The following is a 21354-nucleotide window of genomic DNA, read 5'->3' as shown; positions in this document are numbered from 1 at the left end:
TCTTTTCCACTATAACTGCATATGCCTGCTTCATGTTCACTCGGTGTACATTGCTGGCATATATTTTTCTTTTAAGTACCTCTGCAAAGGTGGAAATGGGCATTAAGATAGGATGTCTTTTGAAAATGAAGAAGAACATCCATCTCTCTATTTGTATATAGAGTGTATGTATATATAGATATATATATATATACTTCTGTTGAGGGTTATGAAGAGATGCGATGATAAGACGTTGGCTCCACCAAAGTCTTAAACCTAACTATAGCAGCCAGTACCCTGCACCGGAGTTTCCACCATCCACCTATCAACCTTAACCAATATAAGGAGCTCTCTAGCTTTGGCTTTTCCCAGGTTACATTATATACAGGCAGGGTTGGATTTTCAGCACTGGAGCCTGTAGGAACACAACCTTTACCAAAGCAACATTTCCCCTAGGATCACTTTTTTTTTTATTCACAACGTTTTCTTGTTTCCTTTATTATATTATTACTGATGATGGGGAAAAATTATTGGACAATAACTATATAGGCTTTGGCCGTCTCTTTATCTCTGCCAACTGTAGGCACAGGCCTACTATGCTTGAGAAGAATTGCCACAGGTAAAGTAAATCAATGCAGTGTGCAAAACTTGGCACCCTGAGGAATATCTGCCTATAACTGAAATATTTGGGTGGATTGAACTTTTACTAACACATAAGAACTACATTTCCAGTTCACTGGACATACCATTTAGGGGGAACATGACATATATTTTTATAATTAAGCCTACATTATTTCATGGTTTTGTTCCCTTGTTGTAAAGAAAATTAAATTGCTAATTAAACATATTATCAGTGATATACAAGTACATTCAGCCTTTATGCTGGCTCTTTCATTATACCATTTTCTAAGGCTTCTCCATCCGGAACCTCGCTCTTGTCTGTCTGGTGCTTGGAGGAAATGGCAGTAAATTCAATGTTTCCTGTGTTTAGTATTCCAGCCAGAATCCTGTACACTGAATGGACCTCCTGAAATTGCAGGTTAAGTGTTTAAGACATGTATACAAACATAAATGATTGGTTTACAGGGAGAGTAAACATATCACTGGTCTATAGCAGGTAATGTCTAGTTTAATAATAATTACTATTTGCATTGATATTTTTATATACAACAATTTTGCATTCCTGTGACCCAATCTGTAAATGGAGTGCATCTCTAAGAAAAGAGCTATGTGACATGTAGCAGTTCACCAATTAGATAATCCTAAGGCTGACTTCTCACCTATGGCTTGCTGCAATGTGCACATTGCTATAACACACGGTATCGCATTCTGCATGAGTTAATATGTTGCAGTGCTATTAATATTTAATAGCACCCCATCACACTAAAGGAGTGTGTCTGCTTTGCAGCACACCCCAATGCATGGTAAAACACTACCATGGGTTGCAGTGCACTGTGTCAAAAAAACTAGTGCAGGTGCGTGCATTTTCTGGTCAATTGTGGTGCATCAGCAGACCATAAAATAAATGGGCTGCCTTATGACAACACACATTGAGGCTGTTGCCCAATCCAGTTAAAAACGGCCAGGTCATGTGTCATCTTATGCCTATGGACACCAAAAAAAAAAATGACAGATGGACTGCATTGGACAAAACACTTCCTTTTAGCAAATAAGGCCTAGTGCTATCTTTACTGGTGTCTACATATCCTCTTAGCCGATATGTCAACATGTAAAGCAGTGTGAACCAGTTAATGATGCCTCATTGTCCAAATCTATGAACCTGTAATCTTGGCTTGGTATCTTCTATTAAAAGGGGATGCTGCTGGCCTAAGAGTGGGAGAACAATTGCAAACAACTGTTCCAATCAGCAGCAACTAGCCAATTGTGTCATGTCTATGGACAGAAAAATGACAGAAGATGATTTGTTGTTATGGATCAAATTATTCCTTTTTGCACTTGTGATAAACAAGGCCATGCTATCAATGTACTGTAAGAATGGATCAGTTCTCTTCAGGCCATGTCTAAAATTGTAATATAATGGTGACTAATTACACTATATAACTATTTTACTGAAAGCAACAAGATTTTGTGAACACAATATGGAAACACGGCTGGTACTCACTTCATTAGAAAATCCGATAATCCTGAAACAATGCTGGATTGCTGCAAACTGCCTTCTGTAAGATTCTTTAGATATGATATCTTGCATCACTGAACCCGCCTCGTTGTCAATATATCTATTCATGGCAAGAAAAAAATAGAACAATAAAATCAGAGCTAAAAATACACTGGGCTTATTCAGTAAAGCAAGGTAAAGAGAGATTGTGTGCAGCTAAGGCGGCTAAAAGAAAATGCTCAGATCAAGAAACAATTGTATGTCTGTAGGTTGTCCCCAACATGTCCCAAACTGGCTGACTTCTTTAGGAGAACAAAGCGAAGAGATGGGATTGATCTTCAATGCCAATTGCTGATATTTTCGCCCTGATATTAAGTCGCTTCTTAGGTGCCATACTCTCTAGAGCTACAAACATGCATGTTGTCAGGCGGTTCAAAAATCTTTAGAAATCAGCAGGACCTAATTTTGCATCTATGGCTGACCATAATTTAGGATCCACAGGTATCTTAAAAACTGAACTCCAGGTAAACCACGAAATACACAGTTGTAATTCTATTCAGCCAGTCTTATGTAACACTTTTCTCACAGTATGACACATATTGCCACCTGTACATCCTCCCCTTAGAGGTTATATACAAATTGTTCCTTGTATTTAATCTTTTTAATTTATTAAACTCTTTTTTTCCCTCTTTCCTTTAGCACCCATTCCATTTTAGAGGGAGGAACCTCATTTCCTATTTACAACCCTGTTGACTTGTGTAATCCCTTTACTTTTGTCTCTATTTGCATTCTTCTATCAAATCTCTCTTTTCATTCCCTCTAACTAATAAATCCCTAAGCACCCATGCCTAACATGTGTCGCCCCTATTCAGGCTTCACCGGGGATTTGTGCAAATTGTGCCAACAAAACAGTGTTAGTGCTTTTGTGCCATCACCAGGAAAACAAACAGTCAGTCTTATGGTCTAGACACTCCAGTAGGAGAGCACAGCCAAGCTGGTGACCTCACTTTTCTCTACTGCAGTCAAACAAAACAGCTTAAGCTGGCCATACACAAGTATAAGCTAATTTAAAAAATCTGATTTTGGAACGTTCGATCATTTTTCTAATAGTTATTGGGGGAGCATTGTGGAATTTTTTTCTCAAATTAGCAAAATTCTAAAAGTGAATGTGGTTTTTGTTTGGGAAACTCCATTAATTTCCAAAATCAAATGTTAATATCAAATTACATTTATAACGACATTCGTCAAGTCTCTTATGAGGCCAATATATGATCATTATAAGTCACAGTCCACCATCCCGCCCCCCACCCATGACCAGGCTGCATGGTAGACAAGGAAGGAAAATTACCACATCATTCTGCTCAATATGCCTTTTCCTGCTTTTACCAGCCTCCCACTATTACGCTGACAGCCCTAAGTACCATTGTCCTACCCTCTCCCAGGCCTGCAGTCCATAGGATCAGGAGATGCTAAACAACAACCGAATATAGGTACCTATACCTTACCTTAGGATAATAATACATTTAAAGTGACCCTGCCAAGTAGTATTATGCACCTTACGGGCAGACAGTGTCTCCTACCATTGCCCTGTTCCAGCGTTGCATTCTTTGACCGACTCTTCAGTATTCGACACTTCCAGAAGATTCAGGTATGTGTTGGACCCCTACATCACAGCAGTAGAAAACACGGCTCTCTCGGGAGTGAGTACAGCAGCTCTTTTTTGGCAAGATACTGGCATTTCAACTTTTGTAAGCTAATGACAGTCTGTCTTTAAAAATCTAAAACAAATCTTTATTTGGTTTAAATGGTAGGTTTTTTTTGTATGTCTGATTAGAATTCAGCTTAAACCTATAACAGCCAATCGGATTTAACCTTTAATTATTAACACCAATCAGAGCAGTGGAACAGAATTTGCCTCAGTTGCTCTGTTACTCTACTTCTTAGTTCAAACATAATTAGATATAGATAGATAGATAGATAGATAGATAGATAGATAGATAGATAGATAGATAGATAGATAGATAGATAGATAGATAGTCAGTTTTACCTAGGAGGCTTATTTTCTGGTAGGTTATATTCGGAGAGCTTTCTATGGTGATAAAGTCCGGCATAGATGTAGTAAAATATGTGAAAATTTTTCTCACCCCTGTATGAAATAAAAAAGAGAGAGTACATTGGAGCTTTATAATACAGTGCTCAATCAATCTCACATTTTATGAATATTCTCTAATAACACAGGTTTATGTGCTGAGGATTTACTTGAGTAACAACTTTTGTGAACATTTGAGTAAAGCATACTTTATGTAAACTCGCTAAAACTTTACATGATGCAAAATTAACCCAAATACTGTTTTATTTCTGGTTCATTATTTCATTAGTTGCACTTCATTACTCTCTTCCATTATAATGTTATTATTATTATGCTGCTGGAAGAATAATTTTAACAGCTCTGTATGGTGTTCTAGAGAGAAGGCTAAAAATAGTAACGTTGTATTTCTTTATATTTACAACTGTGAGCATTAGAGGGAAATTGTTTCTCATACTGATTTTATGAAGCAACGAAATAGAGGGGAAACTTAAAGCTGAACTCTGAGAACAAAACCTTTTACCTAAATATATTCCTCAATAGCCAGAGCGGATATAAATCCACCTCGTGTACATCAACCATCAGCCATTCTACTTACACAGCCTGTTTAATAACCCGGGATTTTTCCAGCAGGTATTCAGAGATCTTTGCACCCATTACGGCCCCTGTTGGTGTAAACATCATTTCAAGATATTTTCCAAACCGGCTGGAGTTGTCATTGATCACAGTGCAGGCGTTTCCGAAGGCTTCAACCAAAGGGTTAACTTGTAGGATCTTTTCGCGCAGAGTTCGGTTATTTGCCTGTAAAGAGTCACCATACAACCAACTGTCCTATCAATTTTGTAGAAAATTCTAAGTAAGGTACCGTAAAGGTGTAAAATAAAGACAAAGTTTTTGGTTCTTTGGGTGTGCACTGGGGATAAGGGCTACAATAAAATAAACACTCAACCCGACCAACATAACAAAGGGAAATAAGCAGATAATTCTTCAGTTTTATCACTTGAATTGGGAGTTACACAGCACGTAAGTAGTTTTGACTGGTTGAATTCTCTCTTGATGAAAATGATACCCTGGACTTGATTTAGGAATATGCATCTTGCAGCTGCATGTATGTACAGTATAAGTAACCTCTAAAGCAGGGGCAGCTAAATTCCAGCTATCTAGCTGTGATGAATCTACAAATCTCACCATGCATCTGCCTCTGTCAGTTAGCCTGTGGCTGTCAGAGTCTTGCACTGCCCTATGGGACTCGTAGTTTCACAACAGCTGGAAGGAGAAGGTTTGCTTACCCCTACTATAAAGAGTAATCCAGAAGGTTTTGACTGTGTTCCTTCTGGGAATATACTAAGGCAATATTTCTTGCTATTATTATCCAGGTTACCACTATCCACTTTAAATAAGTCTCTTATTGTGGAAGCACTGGAGGAAGAAGATAAAATAATGGGCACCATCAGTTGAGGTTAAGGTTTAAAAACATTGTTATTGAGACCTGGATGCTAACAGAATGAGCAGTTCAGTGCCATCCCAATGTAAATTACAGGTACCCTACATATACTGTATAATGCATGCAGATTTTTCAGACGGTGTATTCGAATGGTAATGGTGCATACCCATTACAGGGCCCCCTCTGATCAGTGTTTGGTGCCAAATCCGAGAAGTTACCCCTGCTCATCCCCAACCCTTTTTGTTCTTCTGCCAGTGAAGATGGAGTATCAAAGCATGAGTAGCAGATACCTATGCCATGATGCTGTGAGCAGTTGAGCAGTTGAGCAGTTTGACATAAGTGTGGTTTCAGCAAAATACTTTGCGATCTGCAAAGGTTTGGTTGGTAAAGCATGTGGCAAATTCCCAGTCTAAATGCCTACCATATGATGTCTTTAGAATTCTAAAGAGTCACTTTACTAATCCAAGCACACCTGTATTACTAAGACTGGGTGTTAAGGGTGATGGAGAGGTAATAAGGACTTGTTTATGTCCAACTTGCAGATTACACACTAGAGTGAAGGTCCCGGAACCATCCCCCCCCCAATTATTCTCCAATAATTGTACAGCAGGAGGATGTAGCTGGAATAGTGATACACTATATTACATGTGGTTTGTATTTGTGATTTCCAGTACTGCTGACAATGTGACACGTGAGGTTGCACTCATTGGTCTTTCCTGTATAAACAATTAAAAGGACCAGTTCTTGATTTGTATCCAATGTGCTACTCTGTCTAGAACCAGCTTTGCATGACAAACGGCAAGTGACATTAGGTAAGACCTTACCTTTCCAAGGAAGGTCAGATGCTGCACAATGAGATGAGCACTTTCTGTCTTCCCTGCTCCACTCTCTCCACTTATAATAATGCACTGGAACAGATCAGAATCAATGACATAATTACCATCACGGTACAAATACATGCTAATAATATCATGAAGGATCATTTCTTTTGCTTGCTTTTTGTATGTTCAAGTTATAGCTAATAAAAATGAAAATATCAGACATTAGACCTATTCAATAAGGACACCAATTTTCAAGTAAAAGAACACATGGCTCTTGCATGAAGACAATATTTGCTTATTTCAGAGTTCAGCTTTAGACCTCTTTCAGGCTTTGCATTTTCATGGGTGTCCTGCAAGGAAATTTCCCATTGCTTCCTGCCCCAGAGACACAGCAGAAACTAAGGTGAGATCTCCCTAAATGGAGACAATATCCCCACTTAGGTAGTTGTTCACCTGAACATGTATAAAAACTTGAATATTTTGACTTTTCCATCACTTTCTGTACTGGAGACAATGGTCACAGTGAGGGTGATTTTCCCCAGAAAGGACAAAGACGGAAGTAAAATGCAGAGGAGGTTCGAAGTCTTCCACATTTATCCATAACAAAAAAAAAAAAGTTTTGGCTTTTCAAACACTTTAATGCTCAGAGCAACTGAGCTCGAGTTACTATGGGTATATGATCCGCAATGCAATCTACTCTCTGTTAATACATAACTGCTAATGTGTTTGAACGCTGTCTATAAAAGTATGAGATATGTATCAGACCCTCATAGTTCCCAAATGTCCCTCATTTGGAACCAAATGAGGGACTCTTTTTTCCTCAGTTGTCCATCCGTTTTGCTAATGTAAAGATCTCTATACAAAATTTATTATTTGACTATTAAAAGTTTTTACTGCACTAAACCTTTTATTTACCCTTTAAATTATGCATTTTTTTTTTAAGCTAAAGTAAAGGTAGTGATGAAAAAAGCAATTTCGGGGGAAAACCAGCAATCTATTGTGCATTAATCCTCATGGTCCGTGTTACTGGAGACGTGGTGGGGGGTTGTCCTTTGCCTACAGAATTCATGTTATAATGTGTCCTTCTTTCCCATCTTAGGAAGTTGGGAGGTATGGATCCTAAATGATTGCTATAGGTTACTGCATTTTGATCATACATACTACAATAATGTGGTGGTATCATACCTGATCTTTGCTGAAAGAGACCATTCCTTGATACGCAGCATCTGCAGTTGCGAATATATGTGGAGGGTTTGAGGCACGTTTGACTCCATGATACAGCTTGGAGAACTAAGCAAAAGAAACATTTGTGACTAAGCTCCACTGGAATATGGAAATGTTTGTATGATAAAAAAATACTTGTTATAATTAATTTTAAAAAAATGCACATGAGGCTGATCTTATTAATAACTATGGGCAGGTGATTTAAACAAAACAGGGGTCCCTAAACTTCAAACCTGGAAATAAAGTACAACACAATTTGAAACTTAGTGTGGCCTCTTCTTTATCTAGCAACCACTGACATCACTGGTTGCCAGGAGCTGAGTGGAACACTGGCCAGAGCATCTCGCTCAGCTCTTGGCAACCAGTGACATCACTGGAGGGGCAGCAGGTAGAGGTATCACTGGTTGCCAGGAGTAGAGCGGGAAGCTGCCAAAGCATCCCAGGTAGATGTGTATGGCCCTTACACATCTCCTTATCTGGATCTTTGCAATCTGGGATGCTCTGGCTGGAAAGGTGGGGCAGGCACAATGTACAACAGAGCACCCATGCCTCTATACCTGCAGCCCCTCCATGAGACCCAAACAGATGCCACAGTGATCATATGATCAAGAGGCCAACCTGCAAATCCTAGAATTCATAACCCCTTAAAGGGCCAGGTGGGAGCCAGATGCAAAGGTCCATATATAAAGAAATGAATGAAGGCTTGTTCAAAATATGCAACTACCTAACTTCTGGGCACGATCTGGGCACAGGTTCACTTTAATAGTTCTCCCAATATGTATCATCCCTTCACACACACCCAATCCCCCCCCCCATTGGCCGAACGGATTCTATCAATCACCAAGGAGCTCCTAGACTAGACAATGCCTTCTTTAACCAACATCCTGGTGCCAGTTCTAACAATAAAGATAGGAGATAGTTAATGATTTTTCTTTTCACATTGAGTGACATTAGAGCTTGGCATACACAAAGAAATAACTGTTTAGATGGAAAGATGTCTCAAACAACACAGAGATATAATGGCTTGGTCTAATGTCTTCAAAAATAACAAGCATTTAATAAAATTGCATGTGCTCATGGCTGCTAAAAGAGTACCCAATCCTATTATAATGTCACATTATTTGGAGTATGGACATCCTGACAACTTATTGCTATAATAAGGCTTTGTTCCACCATAAACATGGAAAACTGGAGCAAAGAAAAGAGGTGTTGGCTCTCATCAAAGCCCCTGTTTCACTTTGCCAGTGCAGGATAGAGAATGAAATACATATCCTGCCTGTCCGCTACAGGCATTGGCCCTACTCTTCCTTTGCTTTAGATTTCATAAATCAGGCACATTGTCTTGTTCTGCTCTCATATTCTGACATCTTTCCCATGTTTCCCTTAAGTATAATCATCATTTTTATTGTTGTTTTTACCTGTGGGGAATAAATGCTGAGATTCTGGAATGGATTTAAAGCTATTAAAATATCTCCGACATATGTGTAAATCTGCAAGTCAGCAAATCGTGTCTGTAACTGATGTACAATGGTTTCCTGAAAAAAAAAGAAAAAGATGGACAACTATATAAAGATGACAGCTACACAATTAAAAATACATATTCAGATAAGATGGAAGAGTTTGCAGAGGAAGAGAAAACTATGTGCCCCCCTAGGCTACTTTTCTGATTATTTCTATCGTAGTTTCATAAGTCTCAAATCTTTGTGCCAGCCCAGTTTTCAATACTTTAGAATCATAAAAAAAATACTGGGTGGAAGATGTCAGTTAAAAAGGATAATTTTATATGAGGTGTTAAAGAGTGCACTCAGGGTATGTTATTGATAAGCCTCAACGGGGCCAAAAGGGCATATTATTTTAATGTCATCTCAGGCTCATTACTGGTTATTGCATTCAGGTCTTGCTTAATGCGGCAGACCTGTTCTCTTATCTTTTCTAGCAATGGAAAGCTGGGTAGAAAGTAACCTCCAGTCATGTATGCGCTGAATGTGTTTGATCATCCAACACCCATGAGAACAAGGTCTTACAGAGACACTGTCACGTTGTCTACGCAAGGAGAGGTGACAGTGTCCATGTAAAGGGAGTGACTTAGAAGTTACCTCTTCTGCCTTGCAGCACTGGGGTCGTTGGTTTAAATCCCAGCCAGGACACTATCTGCATGTAGATTGCATTGTCCCCCTATGCTTCCATGGGTTTTTTCCCTTACTTCAAAGACATGCTGGTAGATTAATTGGCTCCTATCTAAATTAGTCCTAGGGAATGTAAGTTCTCTCCAGAGAAGCATACAGATGTAAATGTACAGTTTGCAAAGCGCTCCATAAATTGCAGCCAGGGGGTAGTTATGTTATTTTCTTGCTCATGTGACAGTGCTCAAAACTAGCAAATGTCTACTTGGTCCAATCTGGGGAGCAGGTCACAGGACTGGGTTGTGCTGCCTGCAGTGGGAAAGCAAGGAGCTGTGAGGGAGTGCAGGTAAGGTTCATGGGGTTGGGAATGCCCTTTCTAGAAACAGCGTCAGTTAGCCCTGTGTGGGCAAGGTGACAGTGTCTAACTGAAGCATGCTTCGTTGTGAAGAGATGTCACCAGCACACCAACATGACAAAACAAGTCAATATTCAGTGAATCTTCGTTTTTATTTTCAGAAGTCACTCAAAGTAGAGTCAAGCGCAGTGTCCTTTCACTTTAGGCTTGATGAAGGGGACCCTGCGCGGCCCCGATAGCGCTTGACTCTACTTTGAGTAACTTCTGAAAATAAAAACGAAGATTCCCTGAATATTGACTTGTTTTGTCATGTTGGTGTGCTGGTGACATCTCTTCAGAGGCGGCTCTAGAGTTTGTGAGGCCTTAGGCGAAACCTAAACATGAGGCCCCACTCAGGCCTGTGGGGTCTCACCGGGCTGTCGGGTTTAACCAGGATGGTGAGACCCCACAGAGCCCTGGTGAGACCCCCAAGAGCCCTGAATAAACCAGGGTTCTATATGGTCTCACCTCTCTTGACAACAAATTTTGCTTGATGCGGCGCCATCCGCAGTCACTGCCAGCACCCCTTTTTTTCCTATGGGAAGTCCGGTAAGGTGTGCTACAGGTCTTTGGACATTTGTAACTGAAGCATGCGACACACATTACAATCTGACTGTACAATCTCGTACAATTTCATGTTACGCCCCTGGTTGTATAGTTAATAGACCAATTGGGAGTACAATAAAGAAGTTAATTGTTAGGGTTTACATATACTTGAAAGGGAAACCATAATGAATTTGGGTTAACGTTATGTTATATTGATACATTTTAAAGTGACATTTTATATGTTTTTATTGTGTATGTAGAACATTTATTTACAAATAAATATTTAACACGGCATACCTATCACACAGGAATCACAGAGCACTATTGTATTTTTATAGAAAGCATAGCAGTTTACTTTCATACTCTCTCAGTCTCTGATTAAAACTTTATACATGAGCCTCTGAAGATAACAGGAGGAAGGTAGAGGAAAACAAAGTTGCTGATGTGACTCATTCAGTTATGTATGTACATTTCAACTTGATCTAGTGAGCTCTTTAAAAAAGCAAAAAAACAGGCAAAGCAGAGAAGGAGAACCTAAAAAAATGTGAAAGTGAACCAAGTGGTTGGAAATGAAAATACAAAATAACCATATTTACTGGACCAAAAAGATCTTTCAAATTAAATGTTTAGCCCTAGACATAATAAATACATAAAAATATATAGAAAATCACGAAACATTCCCTTTAAAGTGAATATATAGTGACTTCTCTCCTGACTGTCCTGACTTTACTTGTGGACTTCCTAACCCAAACAGGTCCACTTGCCCATCCTTCCCTCATTATGAACCCTATTACAAAGCGCTTTATGTGGTTTACCTCGTTGAGAACTTCCAGGTTGACCAAATCATCATCAAGGCAGGTATTTTCCTTTGTCTGCGGGACATAGGGCCGTCTGGTGTGCATCCTTTCATACCTACAATATTAAAATATTTATTGCAACAAAGGAACCAGCTTTAAAGAAGACATGCAAGGACAATTTTGTTCCATTATTACATATACAGGCCATATATATATTTCAGGAATGGAGACCTTCTATTCATTCATATATGTCTCGATATCTGGTATATCTGACCACTAGACAGCAATTCAGTAGCCACAACGCAGTCTGGTTTTTCCAGAGCAGATCTATCATATTTTAGTTTATCTGAAATTTTTTGTAGAGTGAGCTTCCTTTCCAGTTACCTTTTAATGTGACACAAGGCTCCTTCGAAGGGACAGTCTTTCCTGAAACATGACTTCCTTTAAATGTACAATTCGTATTTGCGCCAAATAAGCCGAGATGTAATCTTGGTCTTTATGTTACGGAATTAGAAGCAAAGTCATTTTGTCTGCTAACTCTGTGTAATCTGATTATACCCCAAATCTTGAAACTATTCAACTATTAAATTAAAATTGGCTAACAGCTAAACAAGACTCTGAGATTGTCAAGGCAGCGCTGCCGAAGCAGGAAAGCATGTTTCCTTTACTATGCATATTTTTTTGTGTTAAATTATAAACCTGGGGTAAAACAGTTTCAGGACTCCAGCAAAGGAGCCTCCTGCTGTGCAGCAATAAGCGCTGATCCACGATGAAGGTCTCTGACAGATACTTCACTTGTGGTGGCTCAGTCACATGATCAGATACTTCTAAAGCAAATCCCAGAGCGCTGTTAACTAATTGCATTAATATTGGCCCCCTCTTCGAGGTGAAACTGAGCCAGGCTTCTTCATATCTGTATGCACCTTGTACACATTTCAAGAAAAGGTCATGTAGATTATGACAAAATGAGCAGAACAAGAAATCTCTAAATGCAATCAATTCATGCTTCTAATTTATTTTACAATAAGTGAGAAGAGGTCCCAAGTTGTTTTTTCTAGACAACATTTGTATTTTTCAGTGTGTTCCTGTGCTATTACATACCTCACAACTGTCTCCATTTGGAGGGACTGTCCTTCATTTAGAAGCAAATCCCTCTGTCCCTCTTCCCTCCACAGTTGTCCCTCTTCTTGGTCTATGAAAAGCTTTTATTTAACTACCAAAAATTGTTATTCTGCATGTCAAAGCCTTATCCTCATCTAATAGTGTCTAAGTACTCTCTCTGCTGGCCCAGCTCCTCAGCCCCTCCTTTCACAACCTTTTATGTAGCTGCCGGGGAGGAGCGAAGGGGAATACTAAAGAGCAGGGGTAGTCAAATTCCAGCCCTCCAGCTGTGGTGCAACTACAAGTGCTATTAGTCACTGCAAGACTCTGATAGCCACGGGCATGACTTCTAGATGTGACCCCCCTTGTGAATGAGTAAGGGGTAAATAAAATATAAATAAAAAGACCAGACTTTTAAACGAAATCCTTTAATTGAAAAAAAAAACACAACAAAGGATTTTTACAAGTCCTTTATTTAAAAAATTCGGAATGCACTGGATCCATCACAGCCAGCTCACTGCGTAAGGCCACATCAAATGACAGAGCGGGGTCAGTGCATGCTGAAGCCCACAGTGCGCAGAAGTAACCAACTGTCTGCAGAGTCAATAGCTACAGACCTCCAAACTTCATGTGGCCTTCAGATTGGCACAACAAAAGTGCGTAGAGAGCTTCATGGAATGGGTTTCTATGGCTGAGCAGCTGCATCCAAGCCTTACATCACCAAGTGCAATGCAAAGCGTCGGATGCAGTGATGTAAAGCACGCCACTGCTGGACTCTAGAGAAGTGGAAACATATTCTCCGGAGCGACGAATCACGTTTCTCTGTCTGCTAACGTTTCTCTGTCTGCTAATCTTTTGGACGTGTCTGGGTTTGGTGGTTGCCAGGAGAACGGTACTTGCCTGACTGCATTGTGCCAAGTGTAAAGTTTGGTGGAGGGGGGATTATGGTGTGGGGTTGATTTTCAGGGATTGGGCTTGACCCATTAGTTCCAGTGAACGGAACTCTTAAGGCATCAGCATACCAAGACATTTTGGATAATTTCATGCTCCCAACTTTGTGGGAACAGTTTGGGGATGGCCCCTTCCAGTTCCAACATGACTGCGCACCAGTGCACAGAGCAAGGTCCGTAAAGACATGGATGAGTGAGTCTGGGTTGGAGGAACTTGACTGGCCTGCACACAGTCCTGACCTCAACCCAATAAAACACCTTTGGGATGAATTAGAGCGGAGTGTGAGCCCGGCTTTCTCGTCCAACATCAGTACCTGACCTCACAAATGCGCTTCTGGAAGAATGGTCAAACATTCCCAAAGACACTAGTCAATGTCAGGGCAGAACGGAGAGTTGCAAGACTGGTACAAGACAACAGAAGGGCAACAGTGCAGTGTCAGATTCCTCACATCACCTTTCAACATCTCGTGGAGTCACGAGGCGGCCCAACGGAGTCATCTCGTGACCCAACTAAGTACTGATGGGGTGGTCATAATAATCTGGCCACTCAGTGTAAATATATATATATATACATACTTTTATTAAATTAAATTATTCCTTAGAAACTAGAAGCTTCTAATTGAGTGCTTTGTGGTGTGTAGAATTGTGTTTTATTTTAATGTGCGGCTAGAAATGTGCTCATTTATAAACAAAAGCAAAGTTGTGACCACTTAAAATGCTGGAAGGTATGTAAATATGGAAACTGCATTAGCAATAAGCAGAAGAATATTTGTAGTAAGGCTCCATAGCAGAAGCCTATGTGACTATTAATGCATGAGTAACACGCATACAAACAGTACAGATAAATGAAAGCCATTCCACATGGATGAACCGGAGCTTGCTGTGGGGAATAATCTACCTTTGTGGATCTTCACAATAAACAACCAAATGTCTATTAGGTTCATTTTATGTTAAGAAAAATAACTCAAACTGTATGCTATGTAGTACAGTGCACTTGCTAGGCAGGTGTTTAAAGAATGCACCTTTTTACATGAAATGTTACCATATTCTGCAGTCATGTGTAAGAGGTTGGTGCAGGGGTGTCCCCAGACTTTTCGCCAGAGTGAGGCCGGAGGGAGTTGTGGGTGCTGGTGGTGCCAGGGGAGATGGAGGGCAGGGCTGGTGGTGCATGTTACGGGGTGCACATGTTCCCAAATGAGCTACGAGCTCTCAGCAACCTATAGGATGCTCTGGTTGGAGGCTTCAATTATATAAATCAGTCTCTATAGGCTTTAATATTGCTACAGCACACCATACAGATACTATGGGGCCCAGCACCACCTATTATCTAACGGCCAACTGATTTATCCAGGCAGCAATATCGTTGGGCAAAACTTGTGATTAAAAATAATATTAAAAGATGAGGTACCACAGAATGAAAGCAGTGAGTAAGCTGTTTGCCTTGTACCAACAATATGAAGGATTCACTGCACAACCAGACTGGGGAAAGCATCTTCCTCAGTTTAATAAACAATACAGGATATATAATACTTATGCATTTCACATGCTTTTATTTAACTCTTACAATAATCCAATTAAGCAGTCACTACCATGTACAAATATCAGAATTAATGTTTCATTTATTTCACCAGATGATACTAGCACATCCTCAGCTAGGTCGGCAGATTTTTGGGCCCACATCCTGTAGAAAGTCCTCATTGGTCAGATAACGCTCCACCAAGGCCGCTAGTTGATCTGTGTCCTTGGGCCAGCTCTCCCAGCACATTGTTGTATGGAGTTTGGTAAGGCCCACACAAGTCTGTCCAGAACAACTTTTTCCAATATCTGGGCTAGCATGAAGACCTAGAACTGTAACCACCTGCAGATACCTTTTCTGGCCATGCGTCATCCTGACCATGATGCATACTGTCATAAGCACCATTCTGAGGAGTACTTTCCTGAGTCCAGGAGCCCAGGCATGGCTCGATGACATGTCCCTGGGGACTCAGATGGAAGTGGGCTGCATGACCCTGGATCTACTTGACCTCAGAAGAAAACGGGAAGTGCTGGAAAAAGCAGTGAGTCTGCAGAGGGCACCGCTGAGGAGAAGGTGAGTACTGCAGGGAGAGCTCCTTTTTTAATGTTAAAAACACTTGGGCACTGTCATTTTAATTCTCAGCCGATGCTGGGGTTGGGCTTCAAGTGGACCTCATCAAGATTGTAGCAAGCTTCAGAACGGCTTTTAACTGCAACATGCCTTTAACAAGATGAACAGTTTTATTGATGGAGGAAGATCTGTTGACCTTTCTCCTCAGTAGAAGCAATTCAATAATCTGTCAACTGTTCTCAGAAAAGAACAAACTCACAACAGTTTGCCAATAATTCTGATACAAACTCACAAATCTCCCTCTCCCTTTCATTTCTTACATTGCATGTAGACCAGCATAGTTAGGCACACAGGCTTGTTGGACAACACAAATTCCATTCAAATGTTAACTTAAGTCAGGAACAAAAATATAATATATCAAAGTGTATCAGTCCTAAGATGTGGTGGCTACATTAATTTTCCTTTTTTCAGGCTAAAAACAAGTACAGAAAATAACCTTCTTGACCTTGCTAGAGATGAGTCACTTTTCTCTTTCTCTGAGCTGAATTGAATGCATAAATCAGTCTTGTTTTCCTCTGTAATCTACAAATCTGTTAATCTCACAGGTAATGTAAATGAAGAACAGAGGGCATGTTTATAGTCCAGCATGGGTGGCAGCCATGGCTTCCTCCCTAGATACAGTGGAGTCAGTGTAGCCACCCCAGACAGGATGTGTCTTATTTGCGGGATTACCAGGTTAAAAACAAAGGAACAAAATGCCTGAACAAAGAACAATAATACTGGAACCTCATCTAAGGAATGGTAAGCTGCAATATATAACATTTTTGCTTTGGGGTTTAGGAGCACAACACTTTCCCTAAGTCTAACAGCAGGAGGGCTGTTCAGTAAACGACAGTTCACTAAGGCTGTAGTCCTACAGTAGGTACCCCCTCACATGTATTAGGCCAAAAAGTGGAACGTTTATGAAGAAATTCAGTACAACGGTGATATTTATAGAGACAATGTATGCTAGTGTGGGGTCATTCATTTTATGGTGATAGAAAACATCATGTCGTGTCCAAGGGATAATCTCTATGATAGGATAGATTTTCATGTATTAGCTTTAATTGCGCTTTTCCATATAAGATAAAGAACATTCTGGTGCTGAAGTAGTCTTTTTCTATTACATTACAAATTAGATTTTTTCAAAGTGTCTGCAAGAACTGTCTATGCCCTCCAATCTTTGTATCCTTTTTATTCTTTTATTGCAGGTAGGCAATGATGAGGAGATTAACAGACTGCTGAGGCTCATTGCGCCATGGTTGTGTACCCAAATGAGCCAACTCACTGCTATATATTAGCAAACGTTTCCACACGTTCATATTCCTATCACGATTTAAGATAACCAATGAAAGGTGGACTGGTGAACGTTGAATTATGCATCCTTTATTACACGCAAAGGCCAAGTATGCTCTTGTTTTATGTATGAGTGGAAAATTCCTATTTATATTATGATGGTCCGCTTCTAATTTCAGCATTATATAAGTGTCTACATGTTTAGGGGGTTTATCTCTCTTGTTTACTTTACTGGGAGCTATTTTCAATATACATGTATCCTAAAATTAAGTCAAGATTACCCTAGCTAAAGAAAAAAGCTTTGGGCAAAAATCAAATCAAAAAGTAGTTTAATTTAATTTATACAGTTTTCTATAAACGCTTTTAATTAGATAAATGCAAACATAAGTAGTGCATAAAATCTGCAGTGTGTGGGGTTTTGTCTCAAAGCTGAACTCTGGTGAAAAGGCAAATCCTACCATGCAGTACGGTTCTAACCACCCCCCACTACCCTGCAAGGGTTTATACCTAGGGTTCCAATCAAAAGCACATTTACTTACCCAATCCCTTGCTCCTGCAGGCTCCCTCCACACTCATGCGCCCAGGTCCAGCAGTCTCTTCTCTAAGGCGCCTTGGTGGTCGCCGACATTTTGGTCAATAGCCCTGCATTGTACATGAGGCTCTTCCTACAACCCAGGGCATCAGGAAAAGGAGGAGAGCTTTGGATGTCAGCTGAGTGAGGGATAGGGTAAGTTAAAGTCCCTTTGCCTGGTACCCTAAGCATAAATCAGCATTTAACCCTTAAAGGGGGAGAACCTCTGCAAAGTAGGATTTTTCTTCAGCTTTTAAGGAAAATTTCCCTTTTGTTAAAAATTTTAATGTACAATATACATATCATGTGTCAATTCAAAGTAATTACATTTTCTGTTTTAAACTGCAACCACCTTCTTGTTTCAACAACATGGCAACATGAAGGATGGAAGAGGAAAGGTCACCAAGTCAGGGTTCTACTGCTTTACACAGTGCTTGACAACCCAACAGTCACCATGCTTATATAGGAGGTGAGAGGTGCTCTCATCTCCTTTATTACCATATTAGCAGGCTGGGGGAGGAGAGGTGACTAAGGAAGCAAAACTTTGGTATTTATTTCACAGTGACCCATCAGATATGCCATCATCAATGGACTTCAGAGTACAATTAGAATTAAAGGGTTTTGACTTTTGTACCTAGAGGATGCTTGCTGCTATAAAAGTAAAATAGGACATGCATGTGGGGAACTTTAATACAATGAATGGTAAAGGTACATTAAACTGAGGAGTTAAATTTAAAAAAAGCATTGAAGTGCCTTAACAATTAATCAAAATGTATCTTATTTGTGTATCAGTTGGCTGTAGATCCTCAAATCATCTCTGAATTCATGCCAACACTGTCCTTCCTCCTAGAGGGTTACTACTTTTGTTCCTCATGGTCCTTGTGTGTGTGTTGTAAAGTAGCCACCGCTCCAAGTTCACTCCCTTGATGGACTACAATGTCAATACAAATTAGTAAACTAAACATGAGATTGTAGTCTCACATCACAATTGACATTTCATTAGGTTCTAAGGGGTCAACGCTGTGTAATGCAGTTGTACCACACCTCATTGCAGTGCTCTTATTAAAAAAAGTACTGCATGCTGTACTTTTTTCAAGCATACATCACCAGAACACAGTGGTGTGAACTGTCACCATTGATGACAAGGCAGATGGTCTTGTCCTGGTTGTTTTTTTTCAGCGCAGGCTGAATGCAAGACAAGGCAATGTGCAGATGGAATGAATGAGCTAAATCAATAAAATCTCATATAATCTTCACATATTTATATCATTTCAAAAGTGTTTCAATCTTTTTAGAATCTTCATATTCATTCAAATAATATTTGGTGCTCCTGCCATGATGGTCCCTGTGCAGGTACTTCCAGGTATTGGGTGACAACTGTCTTCCAACTGTGTCTCTGCATTGCCTTCACGTCAACTGTGGTCCTAGTTGGGAGTACAAGCAGCCATCAAACAGACATTGTGAAGGCATAGTCTACGGATGTCATGATCAGTAACCCAGATCTGAGCAATGTGCAGTACACATGTGCATTTGGATTCGGACGAACCTGCAAACCAATGAAATTCAGTTGATTCAGCAGTTCGTCCAAATCCGAAATAACAACTTTAGCATATGGCCGAATATTTGAAAACTATATTCAGGCATACATAAATTCTTTTCAGAACGTGCAACGGCAATATTGGCCACCAGCGCATGCCCGTCGCCATCTTGGAGGCGGAGCGCATGATGTCACATGACGGTGATGTCATACACTGAACGAGTGGTTCATGTTGGCCGCCCTTGCGTTCTGCGCATGCGGGCTGCCATTTTGGAGTATACCTTAAACAAGTGACTCTGGAACAAGTGCATGCACACAGGAAGTGGCTGAAAAAGGCTGGAGGATATCAGCAGAAGGTGGAAACAGTATTTTGTGAAGAAAAAGGACATGGCAATTGTATGTGATACACATTCATTTTGCTATCTAAATGTCATGCAGTTAGGGTTTAGATCTTGTTTAAGTATGTTGTATTGAATTTATAAATAGCTTAATGTATGAAAGTCTTTTGTATCGGCCTTTACTTAAGCTGGACATACAGTGCTGGCATTTTCGTCTGAGCCCTGCTGCCCAGTCCTGCTGTATTCAGCCCTGCCGCCCCCTTCTGCTCCACAAAAGTCAATCTTTTAATCAACTTTTATTGAAGGAGCCGGGCCACAAATTGTCAGATGAACAATGACTGCAGCCCGTCAGCTGCAGTCACTGTTCGGGTATTCTGACAGCCACGGGCTGTCAGAATACAATTAGTGCCAGGGGAGATTCATGCTGTTCCATGCTGTTAAGTGTGGACGTGGGAATAGAGTGTTTTTTTTTCTGATGCTAAGTGCCTGGCCAGCTTTACACTTCAATACCTCTAGTTTCAAATGCATCCTATGTGAACAGGCTCTCAGGCAGACTGGACTCTTTGGCAAACGCCAGATTTGACACATTGCCATTCTGGCTCTGTATGTAAACAGAGAGATATGTCACAAGACTTGTAAATCAATTTGTGAGGGAGATTGCGTGGCATCATTATAACATAACAGAGAATAGAGTAACAGAACAGAGCGCGGTAGCGAATTGCAAATTGGTCTTGAAGGGGTGAAAAATGACGCAATTATAAAAGGATTTTGCTTGTTCGACTGAAGTATATTTTTTCAAATTACCATAAAAAGGTAAACAGCTGCTAATGTATAGCGGACACGAGTGTACAGATGGAAGTTGCCTATAATTTAGTGACACGCGGAGCACAAAACTGTGTGTGAAAAATGACAGTACGGCCATTAGTAAGGAACACAAGCAGAATTTCCATTAAGTGACTGTTGCTTCTGGTGCCCTTTTCTCTGGCTTGACAAATAGCCCCATGCATGTCTGCTCCACTGCCTCAATCAAGTGCTGCATCTTGCGATATGATAATGAGACCATGCCGCAGCCGGGGAGGAAAATATCTACCAGCAAAATACATTACACACTCCCACAGCACCGTCCTGCCCACTGGTATTCACAGGCCTGATGTCATATATGTTCATGTGGAATGGGAAGACGAGGCAGAAAATACAGTTTAATGTCATACAAAATAAAAATACTGTATAGAACAGCACAACCCACAACCCGCAGATGAATACATGCTACTCCTGTGTGTGTCTAGGTGGCAACTCAACAGCACAGTGCTATTGCATCTATGGCAGGCAGAGCAGACTGATTTTTGACATTTGTTTCTTTTTTTTTTTCTTTCTCCAATGTTAAAGAAGAACTCCACTTATTTAAAAAGGTAACCCCTTCAAATGGGGCTACCCCAGCACGGCAAGGGTTAAAGTAACACTAATCTCAGGAGTTGAATCAGGTACCCAAACTACTAACAAAATTGCTGCTATAAAAGTAAAATAGGGCATGCATGTGGGGAACTTTAATACAATGAATGTTAAAGGTACATTAAACTGAGGAGTTAAATTTAAAAAAAGCATTGAAGTGCCTTAACAATTAATCTAAATGTATCTTATTTGTGTATCACTCAGCTGTAGATCCCCAAATCATCTCTGAATTGGTGCTGACACCGTCATTCCTTTTGGAGGGTGGCTACTTTTGTTCCCCATGGTCCCTGTGTGTCGTAAAGTAGCCACCGAACCAAGCTCACTCCTGTGATAGACTACAATCTTAACACTGATTAGTAAACTAAAAATGAGATTGTAGTTCATCACAAGAACAAGCTTGGCTACTTTACAACACACACAGGGACTATGGGGAACAAAAGTAGCCACCCTCCAGAAG

The 21354-nt window shown here is 40.3% G+C and overlaps 1 protein-coding gene across 1 annotated transcript in view; it reads right to left on the bottom strand.

Moving 5' to 3' along the window:
* The window catches only part of MYO3B (myosin IIIB), a 207224-nt gene that overhangs the window by 83652 nt on the left and 102218 nt on the right, over nt 1–21354 (bottom strand). The window contains exons 11-18 of the mRNA XM_018554563.1: nt 11549–11645; nt 9089–9205; nt 7632–7736; nt 6450–6533; nt 4780–4982; nt 4143–4241; nt 2102–2216; nt 880–1006 (exon numbers count right to left, since the gene is read on the bottom strand). Of these exons, the coding sequence (XP_018410065.1) occupies nt 880–1006; nt 2102–2216; nt 4143–4241; nt 4780–4982; nt 6450–6533; nt 7632–7736; nt 9089–9205; nt 11549–11645 (947 nt within the window). The remainder of the gene's footprint in view (nt 1–879; nt 1007–2101; nt 2217–4142; nt 4242–4779; nt 4983–6449; nt 6534–7631; nt 7737–9088; nt 9206–11548; nt 11646–21354) is intronic.

This window comes from Nanorana parkeri, unplaced genomic scaffold (genome assembly GCF_000935625.1).
Source record: "Nanorana parkeri isolate BGI_ZX_2015 unplaced genomic scaffold, ASM93562v1 scaffold165, whole genome shotgun sequence".
Lineage (NCBI taxonomy): Eukaryota > Metazoa > Chordata > Amphibia > Anura > Dicroglossidae > Nanorana > Nanorana parkeri.
This window is presented reverse-complemented; position numbering and strand designations above follow the sequence as displayed.